This window comes from Varroa jacobsoni, unplaced genomic scaffold, assembly GCF_002532875.2.
Source record: "Varroa jacobsoni isolate VJ856 unplaced genomic scaffold, vjacob_1.0 scaffold_654, whole genome shotgun sequence".
Taxonomy (NCBI): domain Eukaryota; kingdom Metazoa; phylum Arthropoda; class Arachnida; order Mesostigmata; family Varroidae; genus Varroa; species Varroa jacobsoni.
The window spans coordinates 1-21,653 of NW_019213556.1; the positions used below are offsets into that span (position 1 = coordinate 1).

At 41.0% G+C, this 21,653-nt stretch overlaps 1 protein-coding gene and 1 long non-coding RNA gene across 3 annotated transcripts in view; one reads left to right on the forward strand and one right to left on the reverse strand.

Moving 5' to 3' along the window:
- The first annotated feature begins 2,930 nt into the window (after nucleotides 1-2,930).
- Nucleotides 2,931-6,615, forward strand: LOC111262342 (uncharacterized). The gene is made up of 2 exons (XR_002681566.2): nucleotides 2,931-3,395; nucleotides 5,426-6,615. It is a non-coding gene; the product is annotated as an uncharacterized LOC111262342 (long non-coding RNA).
- Nucleotides 6,616-15,439: 8,824 nt separating this feature from the next.
- Spt6 (transcription elongation factor Spt6) overlaps nucleotides 15,440-21,653 on the reverse strand; it is a 12,544-nt gene continuing 6,330 nt past the window's right edge. For both annotated transcript variants that reach the window (XM_022836529.2, XM_086969074.1), the window contains 9 exons: nucleotides 21,224-21,429; nucleotides 20,141-21,091; nucleotides 19,430-19,939; nucleotides 18,777-19,136; nucleotides 18,430-18,612; nucleotides 18,049-18,232; nucleotides 17,595-17,810; nucleotides 17,292-17,493; nucleotides 15,440-17,009 (listed from right to left, as the gene is read on the reverse strand). In XM_022836529.2, the coding sequence (XP_022692264.1) occupies nucleotides 16,142-17,009; nucleotides 17,292-17,493; nucleotides 17,595-17,810; nucleotides 18,049-18,232; nucleotides 18,430-18,612; nucleotides 18,777-19,136; nucleotides 19,430-19,939; nucleotides 20,141-21,091; nucleotides 21,224-21,429 (3,680 nt within the window). In that variant the 3' untranslated portion in view covers nucleotides 15,440-16,141. The remainder of the gene's footprint in view (nucleotides 17,010-17,291; nucleotides 17,494-17,594; nucleotides 17,811-18,048; nucleotides 18,233-18,429; nucleotides 18,613-18,776; nucleotides 19,137-19,429; nucleotides 19,940-20,140; nucleotides 21,092-21,223; nucleotides 21,430-21,653) is intronic.

Below are 21,653 nucleotides of genomic sequence, written 5' to 3' on the forward strand. Positions count from 1 at the left end.
TAAATTTCTTGTTCTTGTCCCTTGTTTTTACATACATATATATATATATATATATATATATATATATATGTGTGTGTGTGTATCTAAAAACTATGCGCTATTATTAGTTTGCCATATATATATATATATATATTTTTGTATATATTATTACAAAAAAAAGTATACATTGAATAAATAAAGTCTAAAAAAGCAGAACTGCGACTTCTGCTTTTGAGGCTTTTTTGCTGCTTCAGAAAAAAGCTAATACGTTAGTTGAACATTTTAGAGACGCAATTTGCCGTTCTAGATTATTTCACACGATCCACGTTCCAAATTGCGACGGTAGTCAGTAGAGTAACAAACATTGAAATGTACTGATGCGTACCGATTGTTGCTTCTAGTTTAGCCATATTCACAGCTAGTGTCAACTAATCCTAGCAAGTTGGCTGGCTCTGATCCTAGATATCTCTTATATTTACAGATCCAGCCGCGGACATGTTTCCCCTCCATATTGTTCATGAACCGACAAAGACGAACGAAGTAACGAAGGTAATTGAATTTGCAGCACCCAAAAATCTCCTCTTCAATCTGAAGGGAAGACAATTTACATTCTACAATATTGCTATATCATGCATTCCTGGTTTTCTCTAAAAAAAAAACTATTACTACGTGATTACGGAAATTCCTTCGTCCTGTCGTATTCAGCTTCAAATTACCAAGAGATGCTTTTGGTCGACTGCTGTGACCTAGCCATTGAGGAAGGATGTGTCGGCAAATAATCGACTGGTATCGCAGACGTTGGCCCGATGAGCTTGTAATGGCTGAAGGCAACGAGTCGTGTAAGTCTCTGACGAGAACCTGTGGTAACCATTCATGATGCGGCTCAGACTCAGATCCGCGGCATGGCCAATGCGCCTTAGCCATTGCAGCAATCCGATAAGCGGCCTTGCTAAAGAGATGCACGAAACATTTGAATCTAAGACAAATCGGTGTTTTGGACGGTTCTTATTTCGCCTGCACGATACTGATTTTTAGGAAAAGAAGGTAATGAAGGAACCGCCTAGCCGATGCAGTCAGAAAAACGGCCCGGTCGTTTTGTGTATTTAAAAAAGTATTTAAAAGTATAGTAGTAAAAAGTATTTAGCATCGTGCAACATCGTCTACTTAAAGGAACAGGCGATTGTGCTTCAGTGTGTCAGCAAAACAAGTTTCCCACACAAAACAAACTGTGATATTACCATAGACGAGTTAGGGTTAACAATGGCTAATAGTCTGCCTATCAACAGTATAACTATGATGAAAAATTTTAAATGAACCGAATGGGTTTGTACAGCACGTAATTTGAAAAATAGTATACTTTTAGTAAATCTATTGAACCTCCCTTTTTCAACATTAAAATATATAGCTTAGATTTCAAGCAAAGATAGGAATAACAGGACCCATTTGTTTCGAGTTGCAAACTTGATAATAAGATTTGCTTAATACTTTAAGTAATTTTTAAATGATAGCAAATTATTAAAAACTAAAGCTCTATACGTGGAAGCGTTTGAATAAATAGAGTTGTTGTTCGTAACGCCCTCTTTAGAACAGCTAAGTTGCAAGGACGTCAACGATCTACGTATACGGTTCATAGTTAAGGAAAGACGAGAATCCAACCAGACTTTATTTCAGATTCTGGTTACTCTGCACAGTTACTTGTGGCCCATTCCAGCCAACATACCTGTACCCTATTAAAACTACCACTCTTATTTATCGTCTAGCGAGAAATTTAGCACCAATTATGTCATACTGCTAAACACTAGTAGCAGCACACGTTTTTTTTTTTATCTAGGCGCCTACTTTTTCAGTGTGGATCAACCATCACAGGACCCTATTTTTATATGAATATTCAGGGGATTCAAGTGTGCCTACAATTGCGATGGAGATCCACGTATTTCAAACAAACCCCCGCAGATGAAGTAAATATATCAATCGTGCAGGAGCAATGCCCAAACGATATTTGCCGTGTGAAGAAAAGCAATTAGTTCCTGATCTTTTCAGGAATTCACGAAACCAAGACTGAGTATGCCTGTGGGACGAAACACTTCGCGTTCAATCTAGGCTGTTCGGAGACAACACTGAAGAAATCCTTTTTTTATTGCTGATACGGCTCAGTCTTTGCGAGATTACATTTCTCATCGAATATTCAAGATCGAACTGATATTTGCTCCTGTTACCTCTGGAGTGAGATACTTGAGATCTATCACTTCCCAGGTTACGCCCCACATGTTTGTCTATATACGCCGGTTTCTAGTTATCTTTCCACAGAGTGGTAGGAGCATTGGATATAAGCAAGCAAGTACAACGAAAAATCCTAGCAGGCAAATTACTTTGTAGTATATGATTCGGATCAAATCATACACAAGACATTATTGAATTGATAGTATGCAACCCTTCCTCGGTCGCTCTGTTCCCGTTTACTTTTACTCATTGGAAGTTGGATTTGCATAGTCCACTGCGAAATACCCCTGTTTTGATTCGTACCCTTAACGAACTTCCTATGCACGCGAGGCCAGTTGTTTCCATATGCGTAGTAATAATAACACTACGGTCGGATCTCTACCTGTAGGAATTTACTTTTTGCTACTGCTGCTGCTGTACTGTATCGCAAACGGCTGCCGTTATCACAAGACTTTGCTCTCAGTTCCAATAGCCTGACTCACGGACTGGACTATAGACTCATGCCGCGATGCTTGGTACTAGGTATCCAGTGTCTCGAATGGGTCAGCGGCTTCACTGAAACAGACGCTTGTTGCAGGACCGGCCGCACACCTTAGCCTGATAATAGTGACCCGCAGCCCTTCGAGAGCTCAACGCCTCGCACTTATTATAGATGTCTATATTCGTAGATAAAAACTCAACAGCTCGAGCAAACGGGCGTCAGTATTATTTTATTGTCACATCAAGCCGTCGTAATGCCTCTGTCCCTAATGAGGATTTCCTGCTTGTGTTTCTTCCTATCTTTAGCTCTCTCTCCTTTTCTCTCTCGCCCAATCTTTTTGTATCCCTGCTGCGGGCAGCTAGCCTCATCTCGTGATGCAGCTGGCAGTGGACCACAATCGGACGACAGCAAACGAGAGAACAACGACGGTGGCCGTTGCAGCAATCTCCTTTTTTAATGGCGGCCATTTACATACGGCCGAATAAGTCGTGAAATAATCATACTGGCGGTACCTTCTTGTTTCACCGAATTCGTGTCACCTATATGCGAGTTTTGGTGGCACGCATTCGTTTACGGATTGCTAGTTGGTTTGTGGATCATAGAAGGATATGCATTATTCGTTATGTTCGATGCGACAGTAAACCCATAAAGCTTGTAAAGCACTGTTAACGCTTCCATCAACCTGGATACGGTCTGCCCTTGAAATTAGTGCAAGGTTACGTACAGTAGAAAGAAGCAGGGATATAGATAGGGCAAAAAAAAGCACAGCGTAGAGTCCTAATTTTCACTATCTATTATGATTATGATTGGTCATCTGTCGGCATGTGTTTACGTATCATTCCGGTAAGAATATCTGTGAAACGGTGTTCGCGATAACGAGGTCACTCGCGAGGCTGTGACATTCAAACGAAGTTTATCAGGGGTTATAGCGAGCGTCGCGTTTAGAGCTACATTAAAAATTTGATACAGAACACATAGATGTGCGAGTTCCGTACTGCCACTTTTACTAAACATGAATGGGGCTCTTGGTCGATTTGTTGGATAATGTAAATTTGAATTAACATTCGACCTTCAAAATTTGACCACCGTTGAGACATCACGAACATTGCTCAATCAGTGCACCGTGTAGATGCGCAACACTCAGCGCTCGTGTACGTCGCACGATAAGTTCATTATAGGAATTCTTCATTGTCATTTGCACTACCTTTATGGCATAATCATCACTAAACCAAGCTTTAACAATCATGTTAGGAGAAAAATGCTCTGATGATTTATTGAAATATCACGTGCTTATGGCTTTCTCAAAGAAAATAAAAATTCCTAGCGATCTAATAACAATTAATCCAAGCGATTCGACCCAGCTTCCGTTTCGATTAATGTTATTTACAACCATCATCTTATGGCTTCGTATTGCCACCATCCTGGTTACGATCATCACATAGAGATATTCTTGTGACTATAAAAAGTATATGTTTATAGCGTTTGTTGAAATGATCATCACGACGTCATCGTGATTGCTATGATCATTGTCAACCATAGGGCGAATCATATCTATATATCATGTATATCAGGATATGTACCACACATATCCTCTAGATTCAAATCTACACTTTTCAAAGGCGGTGTTCTCTGAAAATCTCTCCTCCGATACCGCGCTTAGTCATAGCGCAAGTGTCGTTTACAGTTCTGCCAGGGTCCAAAGATCGTGAAGAATAAATATTCACTAGTGATACCAAAATCCAAATGCCGCATAATATACAAGGTGTCCGAAAAAAGTCGGATTATTATAACTCCTGTTCTTATTTACACATATAATATATAGATTGCAGAAGACTCTATTGAAATTACTAAAGGTTGATAACTGTGGGTTATTGGTTCAAACTTCGAAATCATCCAGCGTCGTCAGTAGTTTAGCGTAGACGTAAATAAAAGATAAGACGTTCACTACCGTAGGGGTAGAGTATTCTCTGCGACCCCTCTGTCCAATTTACATGTTTGGAAGATTCTCATTAGGGTTTGTTCTTATCTTATAACTTGATAATGTTCATTTAAAACAAAAATTTGCCATCTTTATTAGGGTTCGTCCGATTACGTAGTAAAATAGATATTTGCAGTAAGTTTAAATAACTGCTACCAATTACTACAAAAAAAGGACCAGTGTGTCCGTTTTTGTAACACCCTAAACTACAGTCTAATGTAGATCATGGATAAACAAGGACTTCTTCTGTTACGGTGATAGTGCACAAGGTACCTGCATCACGAGAACTTTTCCATGGCAATTAGAACATCCTAGTGACAGTAATCTGTTAGAAATATTATATCACACTTTTATCAATCTACCTTCAACCTTCCATCATACAGCGTACAAACGTTAGTCCGGCGGTGGGCATCGAACACGCAATGCTACAATGGCTTAGCCTTTAACGATAATTTCTTCAACGTTGGACAATTTATTACAATTTACTCCCCGCCAAGAAACATGAATAGCTCTCCACGAACAAAAAATTCTCCAACTGGCTAGAGCATTCAATCACTTAGGCACTGCATTAACAACTGTTTTTAATACTCCAAAATAGTTCGACTATCAAGGTCTTTCATAAACACCTTAATTCAACCAATTTTTCCCTTAAAACCAAGTTTCCGAGCGAAAATAAGCTTTTTCACAAAATTCATAATTAAAGCATTTGCTATTAACAAAATGATTCAGCCCGCAAATAAATTACTTTTTTTTCTGTATCATTGCAGGTAATGGCGTTCTATTACCGACGATTATCAAGCAACGAGCAATGACAAGTAGACGGAGATACACGCTGCGGCAGATGTCGTTCATCTTCGTGTTGTTGTTGTTGTTCCGTGTGCGAAGGGTCGAATGTAAACAAAGAAAGTATATTTACAATAGATAGATTCGGAAGGATTTACCGCACGACCATTACGCCAGAGTGAACTGACGTAGCGCGACGAGGCGTCCTGACAGTGGAGGCTAAATCTAATGCCATAGATCTACCAGTGTAAAGCAGACGAAGTAAGGACTTCCTATCAGTTAGATGAGGCGCTGCACGGCGCTAAGGCGGGCTGTCCTTTTTCCTTGTAGCCGGCGCTGCTTCAACTGTTAGCCGCCCGGGCCACCGGTCATGCGACTGTAGCAGAGACCCTCTTGTTGCAAGCGATCTCTCTGACTGCTTTTGCGTTGTGGCATATACTATAGAACGGGCGAGAAGGATTTTTGCTTTTCGCTAATGATTTGTTAAATATTGAAACTAATTTTAGCTTTAAGGATACGAATCTAAACTGGGCCATAGAAGTCTCGAAGATGAATATCAATCTGAACATTGGAAAACGGCAGTCGACGATGAAAATCTGCAGACAGACCGGCTTATATAACTAGTCTAAACCATATGTAACTGCAGAAATCGTAAACAGACTATCGTTCATTGTACAATGGATCAACGTGTATGCATAAAGCGGCGTTTGTACCGCTAGAATTTTGTTCGTTTGAGGGAGTGATGTCTTGCGCCAATGATGTCTCGTATCGTGGCTTCAGTACTGCTTTGAATAATAATAACCAAATATTCCGAAAACTTTTGCCGCACATGATTAGCCGCTTGTAAAACTTCGATGTGTTTTGAAGTGCAAACTTCATTGGAAAACGAACTATGTTCGTTTTCCAATGAAGTTTGCACTTCAAAAGTGCAGTGAACAGCTTAGAAAGTCAGTTAGTTATAATGTTTCGATAGAGAAGTTTTTCTAAACTGCTTTTTAGAATGCGAAAGGAGTTGTCTTCAGTCTAGGAAAATAAATAGGTAATGTGCACTAAGAAGGCGTATATCGACAATACCGACATTTTTTACGTACATCGCATATATGTTGGACGAAACGCATCGAGCTAGATAGTGACTCTGTTAAATAAATTAGTAGAATTTTTTAGTTAAACCTCATATACGTTCATCATAACTTTTAAAAAGTGACTCATCTATTGAGCATTGATAGACAATAGATACGACTTAGGCACCATGTCGCGAGGGCACGGTTGTTTGACGACTAAAATTTCTCTTAAATCTTATTCGTTGCTAACTTATAAAAATTAGAAGTTCCTATATGGAAGATCAATTCCACATTGTCGGGTGATCAAAGTGGTGAGAGTTAGTTACTGTCATGTTGTCAAGCTGCCTGACGCTTTATAGCCCTATGCTGAGGACGCCACTAGAACTTGCGCATACTCGCTTCGACGCCATACCTTGGTAGTGAGTGAAGCCGTAACGGGCCATTACCATAGGCCAGTTTTGTATAAGCTTCGTTTTCGATTCTGGATATTCCCGTAAACGCAAAATTAGCGTCTCCACAGTGAAGATTTACAGTAGGCAATGAAAAAACAGTGAGGAAGGGACACCCATCTTCAGATTGCGTGGCTATGAGACCAAGTGCATGCACCTTAGGTCGTTTACATCATTATCCAAATAGGCCCCCCCTCTTCTTTTTGAATGCTTTATAATTTTTAGCTTTTAAGACCAAAAGCTATGACGCACTCCAAACGTTCAAAGAGATAACGGCTAAGAAGACGTCGTTAATAATAAGTTCACCGACCGAAGTGAACCGACTCTTGCATGATATGCAATGTGCCGCGAAATCTAGCCATTTTTTACGTAGTGTTGAAGAAATAGTCGTCCTGTTTTGTTTTCATTTCATATTAAACAAGCCACACCACTAAATATTGTAGAACATTTTACAGTGCTGATAGGAAGGAATCAAGTGCTTCAAAAAAAAAAAAGTGGTCTCAGTTTGTCCAATTCGGATCTGTGTATAGAAAAATATGGCTTTCTGCGCCCATACCAAACGTTTGCTCATTTAATCAACCAGATGGGTTAAGATGATTGCTTTCTTAGTACCTGGTTTGAGGTTCTCCTGATTACCGAGATCCATGACTGCTACCAATAGTTTATAAGCCAAGAAAATAGTCAGGAACTGCAATAGTTTTCAAGCTAATGGTTGACGAGTTTGTTGAAGTGTTTTCTGCTATCTTGCTTTAGCAATGCCTTTCCCAGTAGAATGAACGCACACTGTCGCACGTAGACTATAGTGTTATGGCCTCGTGAAGCAGTAACATGTTCGCCTACTAAAGTTTGAAGTAGCAGAGGTAGTGCAGGTCCAAATCCAGGCTGCCACACTTCGTTTCGTGGTAGAAACCGCCGTTTAAAGCGGTACTTAATATCAGTACAGAACACAAAGCTAAAAACATAATTCAGATCATGGCTTTATGGCAAACATTATTTCACCATTTAAATTTATAAATGATCTTGGAGTAGTTTCCAATTGCCAATTCTTGTAGCTTTCCAATTGCCAATTCTTGTAGCTTCTTCGAAGCTATTGTTCAATACAATCGAAGTCGTACTCATAAACATCGGATCTATGTTTAATGTTTGGAAAAATTGCCACAACACTATGTATATGTCTATATAATATGTCATACAAAGTGCTAGTAAAGTAATATTTGTTTTTCTCTCGTTCTCTCTGTAGAGAACAGATCTTATTCTCAGCAATTTTCACACACGAAAACCATGCTCAAGCGTCCAAAGCCATTTACAAATAACGCCAAAGATCGAAAAGGTCACAGTGGCCAACTAGATCTCACGATCTTAGAGGCTAAACACTCGTTCAGAATTTCATCGTACACATGTACACCAACCTTTACTAAACTATTTTTTGTTCTAATCAGCAAATTATTGTGGAGTAGGGAACAATACTTACTACTGATGCTGGATGAAGTCTTGTTGATACTTATACCATCTATATTCGTCTGTGTTCGGGATCTCCGTCAGCAGATGATCTGTGTAACAGGTCCGTTTTAAGATATTAGTCCTTACAGCTTAACAGCTGAAACTAACCACACTCAACAAACCCATAGGTTAGCGTAAGATATCCCATTGCAGCCGCGTGTTTTTCTGAACGTACGCTCACCCGAAAGCGTCTCACATCTTCAGCTAGCCGGCGGTATCGTCGCTATTTTTCTTCTGAGCGTAATTAATAAACGAACTATAATGTATAGTTTACATTTGGCAACGGCCAGCTAAGTGTGTTGATTTAGAAAGCTTTACTGTAGCTACGACGCAGGTTGAAGTCCCATATCAGCATAGCAAATACCTAGAAGGAAGTGGTGGTCTCGATAAATGAGATTTACACAATGATCCTTTGAAAGAAAAACACTGCATACAACCACCCATCGACTTTTTTCAAGGTCTTCGGTAAATCACCAACTCCCTTGTCACAACTACTGCTTGACTCCTGTAATACCGTCCCCATACTAAGATCAAAACAATAACAGCAGCACTGATATGGTCGACGGACAAGTAACGATCACCAAGTACATTCATTCGCCTGAACCCATAATTTGTCCTACCAGAGCGCACAAATTCGCTGTTACGTCTAGAGAATTTGATCAGAAAACAGTTTTCACATTGCCTGAGATCAGTAGTAGTTCTAACAGCAGTTACAACGTTGACATCGTCAAGTCAAGTGTTCTTCAGATGGTCTAGTCCGAAATCAAGCGGATTGCTTAGCGTACCCCCTATCTGCAGCTGCGACGCTGCTGCCAACGAGTCTACTGTCGAAAGTAAATTTTTCCTTCTTTTCTATCTAGGCATGGTAGACAACACGACTGCCATCACAGTTGATGCCGTCAGAGTCCAGTAAACACGCGGCTTTCATTGCTCAGTAATAACGACTAGAGCAACGGCAATAGAACGTCAGCCATGCGTTTCCTACGCTGTTAGTGCGCAATGGTTTTACGTAGCCGCTGCCTAACTATCCAAAAACAACACGCGAGCCCCCACGGCCGGCACGATCAGCTGTTGTAGCCGATTGTAGAATCGGTCCTGATAAAAAAGACAAGCTGTTTATAGCTCTCTACCTATGCACCTCCAGGTTCACTAACCCTCCAACGGTTACCGGCCGTTAATAAAAAAATCAAAGTGCAGAAAAACAAATAATGCCATCGAAAGCTGCTGTTGATGCCGTTAGCCGGATGTTTCTTGGATTTTCAAACGGATCACGTCGGGAACAGTAGCCTTAGCCATAATTGGAATCGACTTCGGTAAATAGCTGTTTAGCCTGTTCAAAACGCTCGGCGACGATGTACTTCCCGATATATGTACATACTTAATTGCACATCGTTTAAGCGATAAAACGCGATGTGTCGCACAAACAATCTCTCGGACAGTCAGTTACAGGTTCTTCAACGCCAGCTGCAGCTGCAGCTGCAGCTGTAGCTACTTAAGTGTGCTGCGTGTTGTTAACTCAACCATATACACATGCACGTGCACAAATATGCAGCGGCACCTGTAGCCGTAACAGTAAGCTGAATGCGCAATGGAGACATGCAAGTAAATAGTAGACGCTTATAGCCCAGTCGATGCCCCCCAGTGGATAGACACACGCAGTTCGTAAAAACGTGACGCGACAGTGCATACCACCTCAGCAATGCTAGGTCGTCCCAAAGGTCCAGAGAGATTCAAGCAGCTGGAACAATTGCAGCTGATACAATCCTGCACTTCAAAAGATGACCAATGGCCGTTCATATGCTGCCAACGATGCTTAAGAAGTATAACACATATTTAATGTCATAATTGGTGGTGACTCGTATGGAGTGAAATTTTATATTTTTGGACAACGATTGTGACAGGCAGGATCTGTAATACGAGTGCAAAGAAATTCGAGGCACTATCGGCCAGCATTAGATCAAGTAACATTTTACCGAAGTCGGACCGCAGTCTGCAGCGTAGCGATGATGAACTGGCCATGATTATCCTTTGCGATGCTGCCAAACTTGAAGCTGGTGCGAAGATTGTATACAGAGTTATTGCGGTTGCCAACCCCGCGTCGACCACTTCGTTTCCGCCTTTACGCAGCGGCTCAACCTCTTGCGTCAACCATATTACAAAGCGGACCTTCGTATATAGATAGTCGAGAAGATACGCGATATCGAATATGTCCAAAAGCAAACGAGCTAAATACCACAAACGGGGGCGGCGTCGTATCATTAATAGGTTCATTCAGTCATAACCGCATCCCATACCACACGAAAGCTGTATGCCTGCAGTGTTGTGTAGTGTAGCGTAGCGTAACGATGCAGATAATTCAAGTGATCAAACAAAGGCGCATTGAACTCAAGATCCGTCCTACATTTTGTTGGTTCCTGCTTCAATCCTGGTATATATGGAGATATATACGCTGTTATTAGATTGAACGAGCTCTTTCAGAAGTTTGTGTAACTTGGATTCTCTAAGTTACAAATGATTTGAAAACTGTAACACGCCGAACAAGCAGTCGGTTCAATAGTGTTATGTGATAGGCGTTTCATGTTAAGGCAACTGTTCGCGCGGCGAAGGAATTAATTAATCTGAATAATTAGTTAATATGTGAGCAAAAATTAGCTTTCAATATCCAGTGGGCTCTGAACGGCTTCTCCTGGTACTATTGTGTAAAATACTAAATCTGTCTAGATGATTCTCGTTTGAAGCCGAAAAAAATTGATCAAATAATGCGGCAATTATGTAGAGATCAGATAAATATTTTTTCTCATCGCACCCTTGCATCACATGAAGAAGATCACCTGAGATGTTTTGTCCCACCGTCCTATAAGCTGAATTTATATAATATAATGAAAAATAAGTTTGTCAGTGTATTACTACCAGGCAGTACATGGAAGGTATAGTATGTCTCAGCTCAAAGCCCTACATTTGTCCACTATCCGCTTGTTTCCCCAGCCACAAACAAATCAAATCATGAAATTAAAACCTCAATGATTCGAGTTTTACCTCTTTACTGCCGTCAGGCATCACTTCCCGGCGGCTTGTCGATCGAGACACATACGACCCAAGAAATTACTGAAGTCGCTTATTCGTCCGTAAGTTGATACACAATACGGAAATATACAGCGGCATATTTCCAGTGACTTTCTCGTTAAAAAATTTCGATAATATAGTTAGAGACTTCAATCGTATCATGAACCCCACTCTATAGATCAAAACGAAAAAAATAAACTCTCCGCTCTGCAATGTCGTTTTATTCAATATTAAATTGAATAACAAATTTCCGTTGTTTTTTTAGCTACTCCAAGTTTCGAACGAGTGAATAAATTCTAACAGTTAAAGTAGCGTCCTTGGGTTTCGCCTCTCTGGTAGCCGGTGCATTCCACCAAGTAACTTTGCCCTCGAAAGCGATCCTTTTGCAAATTACGATTTTCGATCTCAAGTATTTGCCTTTCTACCTATGTTTCATTGACCGAAAAAGCGATAATCAGGTGGAGCGATAATTGGGCTGTACATCAAGTGGAGCAGAGTTTTCCATTGTAGATTTATTGGCGCTCCCTGTGTCTCATGAAAGCAGGACGCGGTGTACTGCTGTTATACAGCGATATCACTTTGCGTCACACTTTGTCAAATCTTTTACTATCACTGAAACGTTGATTTGCACAACGATATGTAATCTCCTATAGTTTTTGCCTAAAATTTGCGTAGCACATAGTGTAAAATTTCGTTCTCATCCCACCGCAAAAGAGCATCCTTTAACCATGAATATTTCTTTGAGGCCTCAAACCGAGGGGTCTATTTATTCTGGTTTGCGTTTAGAGATGTAGAAAATCAATCTTTAAACGCTGAAAACAACTTTCCATAGGAATGGCTTTGTTCTATAGACAACGAAAACGCTATTGTCAGGCATTTTTTTTTCAATGTTACTGAGTTCGTTGAGGTCCATTTTCTTTCAAATTCGATCTGTCCAAGTACATGTAAAGAATAACAGTCATATGCGTCACTCCGAGGTGTGCAGAAACTTTTCAGGTCGGCCGCGACACTTGCTTAAGGGGTGACTGTTTATCGTCGTTCATTTCTTCTGGCCATGCAAAATGTGGCTTGTCGTTAAACTTCAAATCCGATTCACCAACACCGATAAGCGCTAACGTCTACTTTACGTTTGCTTTCGACGTTGCAAATACAAAGAATTGGACAAAGCTCAAGTTTTTGTCTCTGCCACATTGCTCCCACCATTAAAACAGTACAAAAGGCGTGGATATGCATATTTTCGATCCTCATGACTGCACACAGCTCAGTAATGACAACAAGGCATGCGCCCGATAGATGCACCCATTCTGGAAAGTTTCGACTAGGTGCGATCAGTCAACCCTAAGCATTAAATGCGAACATTTTACTCACCTTAATACAACCTATGCCTAAGCCTTTATTTTCCTCACAATGAAAACACCTTGCTTGGACAGAATCAAATCTAGCGTTAAATTAAGGCCAAAGGCAGCTGGAACAATTGATGCTAGTTGAAATTATGCATGTCGAAATAAATGAGTACCTTACACATTGCTTAATAACTGTATCAATATAAATATATGACTTGATATAACAACTGTACATCAATCATATATATATCAATCACAAATACAAAACAAAAGTATTCAGGTATCTCCAGCGCACATATCAGAAGAAAAAATCTAACAGAGTAGCTCATTTTCCATCTCGCAGTATACAGCAACTAAGAATTACCAATAAAGTAACCTAAAGCACTCTAAATAAGTGAGCCAATTATAGTAATCGCTTATATAGAAATATATTTATGGATTGCTTGTGGCGCATCAGGTGACGGCTCGCGTTGGGCCCCGATTGAGGATGGAACGGTCATCCAATTTCTGCTACGGGAGATCACATTGTACTATTCTGGGCCGTTCAATTTGCGGCCAGTCTTCCCGCGATCGACCAAGTTGGCAGCATTTGCTTTGTCACGATGGCCACTCAGATCCAAGATAGCCCATCGATTGATGCAAGTCGACGGGAAGCGCCCGCCTATCGAAGGTTATTATTTACTGGAGCAAGGCGCCTAGCCTGGATCCGAGCATACGTTTGTAATCGTGGCGTTTATCAGAGATTGCAGCCAAGCTTCGAATGTCGTCTGCCTCAGACGCCTATAGATCCGCTGACGCGTTCTTCGCTAAAACAAGCATAAATTTTATGCCGCTGTGCGTGTAGAGTAAGGTGTCACTGTTCATGCTGGTGAGTATGGAGTAGTGCACCGGTTTCGTTCACCTTTTCTCGGCCCGATGAGTTACGTGCTATAATAGAAGCCCCATCTCTCCTTCAGAACCGGTATGGGGCCACTGACGCTGCCGTTACAGATAAGGCAAGTTAAGGGTCGGTGCGTCTGGCAATATATGGCGCGTTCCAATATTTGCCATGCGAGAATTGCCGTAGCTCACCAGGCAAGCCGGCTGGTACAGCAGGCCATCCACATGTCGCAAAGGGCATAAGTGCGCCGTCCTCCGTTGCCACGACGCTTTTGGCGGTCGTCTTCATGGTGAATACTACTGTTAGTGTGACTCTAGATACTACTCTATTCGAACTATTTTACGAATTCAAAACTCTACGGCTGGAGGAATCGGTGGTGCTGCAGTCAACTTAAAAACGGTTCTGCCCCTAAGTTGCAAAAAGAAGTCCATATTCGGTTTCGTCAATATATATAATTTCGGAAACACCCTGCGCACCAGACGCTTCAACCCAGAAAACCCGTCTATTTGCGCCTCATACAGAAGCAGCCTAATATGTGCTGGAAGCTGCTACGTGAGCTCAAGTCTGCCTAAAGAGTCGAGAAGCAGGTTGTGCAGTACAGCTATTGGTTGCACGGGCCATGGCGCATCACCCCCAATTTGCGAGATATTAGGTGCGGAATGAGGGCCGAGTGAAACGAACGTACAAAGTATATAATTACAATAAGTGCATACGTACAAATCATAGACCCCGGCCGGAGGTGGGTATATAGTACACTTCAGACGGCACGTTAGTCGCCAGCCTCCAGCGGTTGAAGTTCTTTATTGCTAAAATATATAAATTATACAGGTATTTTTAATTCCGGCACACGGTTATGCCTGCGCACGCTGGAATGTTTCTCTAGGTACAGTATTTGAGTTTGTGATGATATAGTATCATTGTGTTTGCTGTCATTATTTGGGTACTTTATCAATGTAAGAATAATCTCAAAATTATGTTCTTTCGCTAAATTTAGTACATGAAACAGCCAAAATTTCAATACTAAAATAATATTAAGCTTTCACCATGTTAGTCTTGAGTAAAAAAGAATACGCAAGGATAATTAATTAATAATCAAGGGTTGATTAATTAAAGAGGATTATCTTAATCGCAGCTGAAGATAATCATCTAAAACTAAGAACTAATGAATAAAAAAAATAAAACTAAAGCCCGACAACTAAACCTACTTAACCATTCTAAATTTACAGACTGAATTTTATCACATTTTACGGTTCGTTTACGTCATCACACACGCAGTAGACATAAGGTGACAATAACAACAACATAACTATCTAACTTGCGTCTTACCTTACGACTTAAAAAGCAAGTCTACGGAACAATTATATCGCCATAAACGTGAGATGAACTCGCGATGTGGCTCATATTGATTTTGAACGGACGTATGCTATGAAAATCACCTAAACATCTCTACGATGAATACACAGATGCTTCATACATAGAATTCGAATCTATTTAGGATTAGCAATACACCTGCACTCCATAAGGGACCTTGCCTTCCCAAACCAAGTAAAGAAAATTTTGACATGAGGGTCCCAAATAAGTCTCAAGTGAAGTAAGATGCCCTCGCATCGGATCTACAGAGTTGCCGACGCAAGAATGGGACGAGTTAACAATATCAATATTATACGCATCGTAGCTAGACTAAGTAACTATTTGTCCAGTATTATGACACTCAAAACGTAAGTACTTTATTTAATGAAACCTCGATAATAACAGTGCTAGTTATGCTAAGCTATTGCTAAGATCCCACTGGGTTAGGTCAAAAGCATTATTTCATTCGTTTTGTTTTTAACTTTTTTTTTTTAATTACAAACAACACCGTACGCGTTATATATATGCATTTTGTAACTTGTTCGTTTTTCTTTCATTGAAAACTTTTTGACAGAACCTTTCTGCTCTCGACTGATAAACCTCAATATCATTTTCTTTTATTCGCCCTTTTTATCTGTTTCTTTTGCAAAAAAAAAACAATAATACATGATTAATTTAGTCCGTTTCACGACAACGTGTTTTTTTAATGTAGACAGATTTTTATATATATAAAGACATGACAATAATGGAAAAAGATGTAATGACTAATTACATAGACATATTCCGCTAGATCGATAGGTTCATTATGTATTGCAAGAAACCCATTTTACGTGGCTTGTGTCTCTTCTCAGCATTTCTGTATGTACATAACTATCGACAACCTTTTGGCCGAAAAGGAAACTGCTGATACATAAATACTTTCCCTCCAGGCCCTAAGTATTTCCGCATTTTTCTTCTTTGTTTGGTGAATGGCAATAATCAGTCGTCCAATCGCCCATTAGATTTGTTCTGCCTATTTCCCATGCGTTACTACACCCCTATGTAACTTCCCTTCTTAATCTCGTCGAGCTCCGCCCTGGTTTCTCGATTTGCCGCTAGCCCAATCGACAGCCATTTTTTTCCAGTCTTCAGCAGAGCGTCCTGCGCCAGCTAAGGACGAGCTGCTCCCGTGCTGATCCCTGCTACTACTGCCTCCACCGGAACGCGTGGATCCGCTAGACTGGTGTGAACGCGGAGATGGTCGCGGACTTGGTGAGGGCGATCCATGATGCGATCGTGACGATGACTGAGGATTTCGATGATACGACGAACTGGGCGTTGTCGGTGGGGGCATTGATCCGCCGTAGTTTCCGGCGTAACTTTGCCCAGGTGTCACGTAGCCGGGTGTCGTCGAGATCTGCATTGGCTGGGGAGTCATACCCCCGAAGCCGGCAGTCGTTGCTCCATAACCTGCGCCAGCAGCGTTATAAGCAGCGGCATAGGACGCTGTCGCAATAGAAGCTGGGGTTCGGGCTCCAGGTGTGGCCATACCTGGAGTAGCCATTACCATTGGTACGGCGCTCATTCGACCGGGCGTCGCCATCCCTGGTGTCATATATGGGTGGGTGCTTGCGGCGCCGGGAGTAACTGCCGATGCTGACGACCCTCCAAGCGGGATCGGGTCCCGAAAATGTTCCTTAAACCATCGGAACAGAGCGTTTAACGAATGGAACACCTGGCTTCGATAACGAAAACCATCCGGTGTGACTGTCACCATTTCGTGCCGGGGCTTTGTGCTTGGTTGATATGAAAGTAGAAACTTGCCTGGTAAATTGGCGCAGGCGGAAATACAATAAGGAATTTTCGCAGGTGCTTTTCGTTTTTCTTCTTGTAGCCATTTTTCGGCTTGTTCCTTTTTACCGCCCTCGAAATCGAAGAAATACCTGTAAGAAATGTACTCGATTTTTGTATCATAAATAATAATTTAGTACGCTTTAACGCTCAACTACCTTAGAAGTTATTTATAAGACAAACACATCCACTAATATACATATAGGGTCATTCATGCTCGATCAATCAATTTCAAGCAGCTAGAAATGAAAGTCGGATACCAAGTACGCACAGCATTTTAGTATTGCTATAATGCTAGAGTTATTTGTGTATACGATGCATTTTACTACAGAATTTAATAAGCGAGAAATGTTTGAAGTCTGCATTATACGTACTTAAAAGAAGCAATGTCCTTTGCGAACCCAGCCATTGGCTGAACATGACGAGCTATGATTTCGTCGAGGCATTCAAATTCCTCGCCGTTTATAATTAACGATGACCCAAGCGAAAAACTATTTTCCTTTCCTTTCTCCTGCACATCGATATGCTGCAAAATGTCTCCGTGAACTTTCCACGTTACGGTCAAGTGATCCACGCCTAAAATAGAGAGTGTCATCTAAGACACGGAGAACATCCTTGCGAAAGAAGTGCCCTCTTTTAATATTTAACACTACGAATCGCATTTCTGCGACACTCACCTTTCGAGGATGGTCTAATGACGATTTCGCCCTGGTCCATGGTCTTTAACAATTTGACTGCTTCTTGGTAACTAATATTATGAAATGAAGGATGGACGATCACACGTTTGACATAAACTTGTCTCTGTTTATGTTTTTGTGCATCATCCGCCTTGCGACGCTCTTTATCATCTGCGTCATGGTCATAATATAAATCCTTTGGTGGTTTCATCTCACCTGGTCAATATATGCACAAAAAATAAATGAAACACTTTTAGTAAGTATTTACATAAAAGTTCTTTTCGACTTTTCGAATAAATATAGATAAAAAAAATATGCGTACCTAACGGCAAAAGAAACAACCAATGTAGTTATGCGCAATGCTCAAGATAACTACTTTTGATCCGTATATATAGTCCAAACTAAACTTAGAGAAGCATTTACTATAGAAATGGGATCTGCGGGTCATACATACCGTTTTTATCAGCGAGATCAGAACTCTTGGTTGTCAGTTCAACAGCAAATCGTGCGATATCGATTTTCGTCACACGTCCATGGATGATTTGTCCAACACGAACGCGCTCTTCCGGATTAGCGACGCGTTTATCTGACAGGTTTTTCGTTGGGATGAAGCCCGTAATACCGTTGTCGAAACGGACCTACAATTAAGCAATACATTTATCAGCTGCCTCTCATCTTAATATAGATTACTTTCAACGTATTAAATTGTATTTTTTAATATAATATACTACACAATTTGTATGTATAAAGTTATTATTATAGTCACTATTATAGGCCTGTATTTATAAGTACTCGCGTTACTCTGCCGAGGTCCGCTGTATCTAGGCAAACCTACCTTGACACCCATGGCCGGTCCTGGACAATTACCCGCATCGAAGTGGTTCCACACTTCGGAGAGCTCCGGGAAATCATTTTTGAGACAGAAGGGACATTGCCATAGTCCAGACTCGTCGTTACGGATGGGATTAGCCTGATCCAACTGGTCCCCTTGAGGCCTTTTGCGAGCAATACCAGATACCTACAAGTCATCCAGCAAATCGTTATTTATTCTCGTATTTATCTTTTTAGATTTGCATCAAAGTACGGTATTCATTGCATATTTATGCAATACGAATCAAGATTGACTTAGTATGATAGCATATTGTATAATGTGAGAAGTGAGTTCTAGCTTATGGTTATTACCTGACACGTAACCAGCTTGCCCAGGTAGAAGGTCTCCGGTGTCTCTTTAGTTAGCAAATTAAACAAAACCTCCTTCTCGGGCGGCGCATAGTCGACACGGAGATCTTTATAACGATGATTTAGCTCAGCCCGAATGTCGTATAATGTAATACTCTTGTTGCCATAGCCCTGCCGTTCAAGTTCGATAGCAAATGCGTCGAGATCAAGATCTTTGAGTTTATCAGGATTATCGAGGATCTCTTCTAGCGCCTCGGCGGGATTGAGGTTCGCCTCATCATTGTCGTCATAATCGAGGGCGTCCGTCGCCATTTTGCGTGCCCACTCATACATTTCGGGATGAACTCGCGAGCCATCTAGCACCTATTTGAGAGAAACAAGATTAATCGAATGTACGTGTTAAAAGATTAACGACTCATCAGCATTAAGGATAACTTAAACAGCCTTTAAAACAAAGGAAATTTGGTAGGTGTGGCAACCGCCTGTTAATCCATTAATGCTGGCATACGCACATCTATTAAACATAGAATTTTCGGATTTGACCATAATCTGCTCAAATTTTCTACCTCGATAATCATCAGCAGCTTGTGTTTTACCTAAATGTTAAAAATAATTCATCGACACGTATACATGAGCATATATATATGTGCACAAACCTCGACGTAAGCACTCGAACTACTCTCGAATGAGTTTGTGTCGATACGGATAAACCCAGCGCAATTGAGAAACACTTTAGGGCCAAGTTTCAAGCTAGTTACGAGATTTGAGCGGCCCTCGAGTTTCGAATGCGTTTGTTTTAAGTTCTTGATAATAGCATACGCCTTACGCGGTCCAAGGCCAGACACAAACTGCAGTAGTCCCGATGTATGGCTCTGCTCAACGCATCGATTAATGTCTACACCGACCTCATTTGTTCTATTAATAAGCTCCATAGCTAAAACCCATTCAAATTCTTCTTTTGGCACATTGTCCTGAAGAGGGTGATATTTCAAACACAATATTTCTTCGTCATGGCCGCACAATTGAGAGAACTCAATGAGAGGATCCTGCATACGACGAGCGAGTGATACGGCCTGTTTTAGCAAAGGTGGATATTGCGCAAAATCTTGTTCGGCTCGCTTTGAGGTGGCGTAAACCATAGCTAACTCATTATCTAAAAGCATCACCTGCATACAAGAAAAAGCACACGTAAGATTAACAATAACTTATTTACATGCAAGAACTTCAATTTAACACCTGAAAGGATACTTCACTAAAAAAATAACGTTCTTCAAATATAACCGGCTAAGTGTGCGAAAACGATAAAATCCTTTTTTAACAAACATACTTCTTAAGATTTCTCATTAAATTTTAAGGGAATCTCTCACCTGCAGCGGCGGAAATTGTTCTTCTTCAGAAAGCTCCCGGATGGCCTGTTCCACGTCTTCCTTGACGCTCAGCGCTTCTCGACTTTCTGCAGAGATTACCACGCAGTGAGGCTTCTTATCTGCAAGGAATCGTTTCAGTTTTTCCATATCTCGTTGTTTTCCCTCACGTTCAGTCTCACGACGAGCGTTCCGTCTCTTGAGAAGATTCTCTAATCGAATGTAATCAGTTACTTCTCCTTCGCCGCTAATTAGGGCTCCGAATGCCGGGATGTTCCAGTCGTTCTGGTAGGCGATGGCCAGTATCTTCACGCCATCACGTGTATCGAAATCCTCCTCCTCCTGAACTTCTTCGGGAGGTTCATATGGTGCGATTTTGAGCCAGTTATAAAGCTTGTTCGCACACGCCCTTAAAACGTGATCGAATGCTTCTCGCAGTAGTCGCAACTTAAGTTCTTTTTCCAGTGTCGGATACAGCAATCTATTAAGGGCATAATTTAGAGCTTCTTCTCGTTGTCCATTCCATTCTTGGACATTTTTCGAGAATTCGTCACGATGGTAAAGCTGACGCACGTCATGGGCATACGAGCCTGAATCCGATGCGCCTTCACCATCCATACGGACAAAGATCTTGATTAGCTTGTCATCTTCAGCCATCTTCAATTTTAGGAACTGATCTCCCTGTAGAGAACGGACAGGCTTGTTCTTTAAATATTTAAAGGCGTAACAGGGATGCGATTCGTCAATCTCTTTAATTCCCGTCTTTGTTGGTGTGACACTCAGTTTGGCTCGTTCGAAGAAAGTTTCCCGTACACAACGACGGACCGTAGGATCACGGGCGATTTCGCAGGCCACCATATACCTTGCGGCTTTAAGACATTCAGCGGGTGTATTTAAACGATCATTTACATACTCTGCAGCTGCCTCCAGGGGTTGCACAGGAAATTGGACCACCTAAAAGTACACACAATAAAATTCATATGACAGAATATGTTCAAACAACTTTACATCGTTATTTTGGCAATAGATAAAAATGAAGATTTAGAGCTTTAAATAGACTAGATCAACTGTATTAATATGTCGTACCTCATGACGCTGATAATTGTCGCGAAGGTTTTCACCAAATTGTTGTGGAGTAAGACCAAACTTCTTGGCGAGCCCATGCAAACCTAGCTCTCGGCAAACAGCAAAGCAGTCCTTTTGTTTTGCTCTTTTTAAAAATAGTTCTTCTTTTTCACCGTCGTCCTCGTCCTCAAGTTCGTCATCGGCACTTTCTTCATCGGCGCCGTCACCTACAATTACCAGACAAAATGTAACTCAATTAATTATGAACTTAAGGAATATCGATAGCAACTACGATGCAACAATGCTTAAGGTGGAAAACTCGAATCATTAATTCGAAACAGTGGAACAAAGATGAATAATGAAAACTCTTAAAAGAGCAGCAAATAGCCTATGGTCTAGAAATATGTTGTTTGTTTCAATATACGTTGCATTTCAATATACGATTGCATTT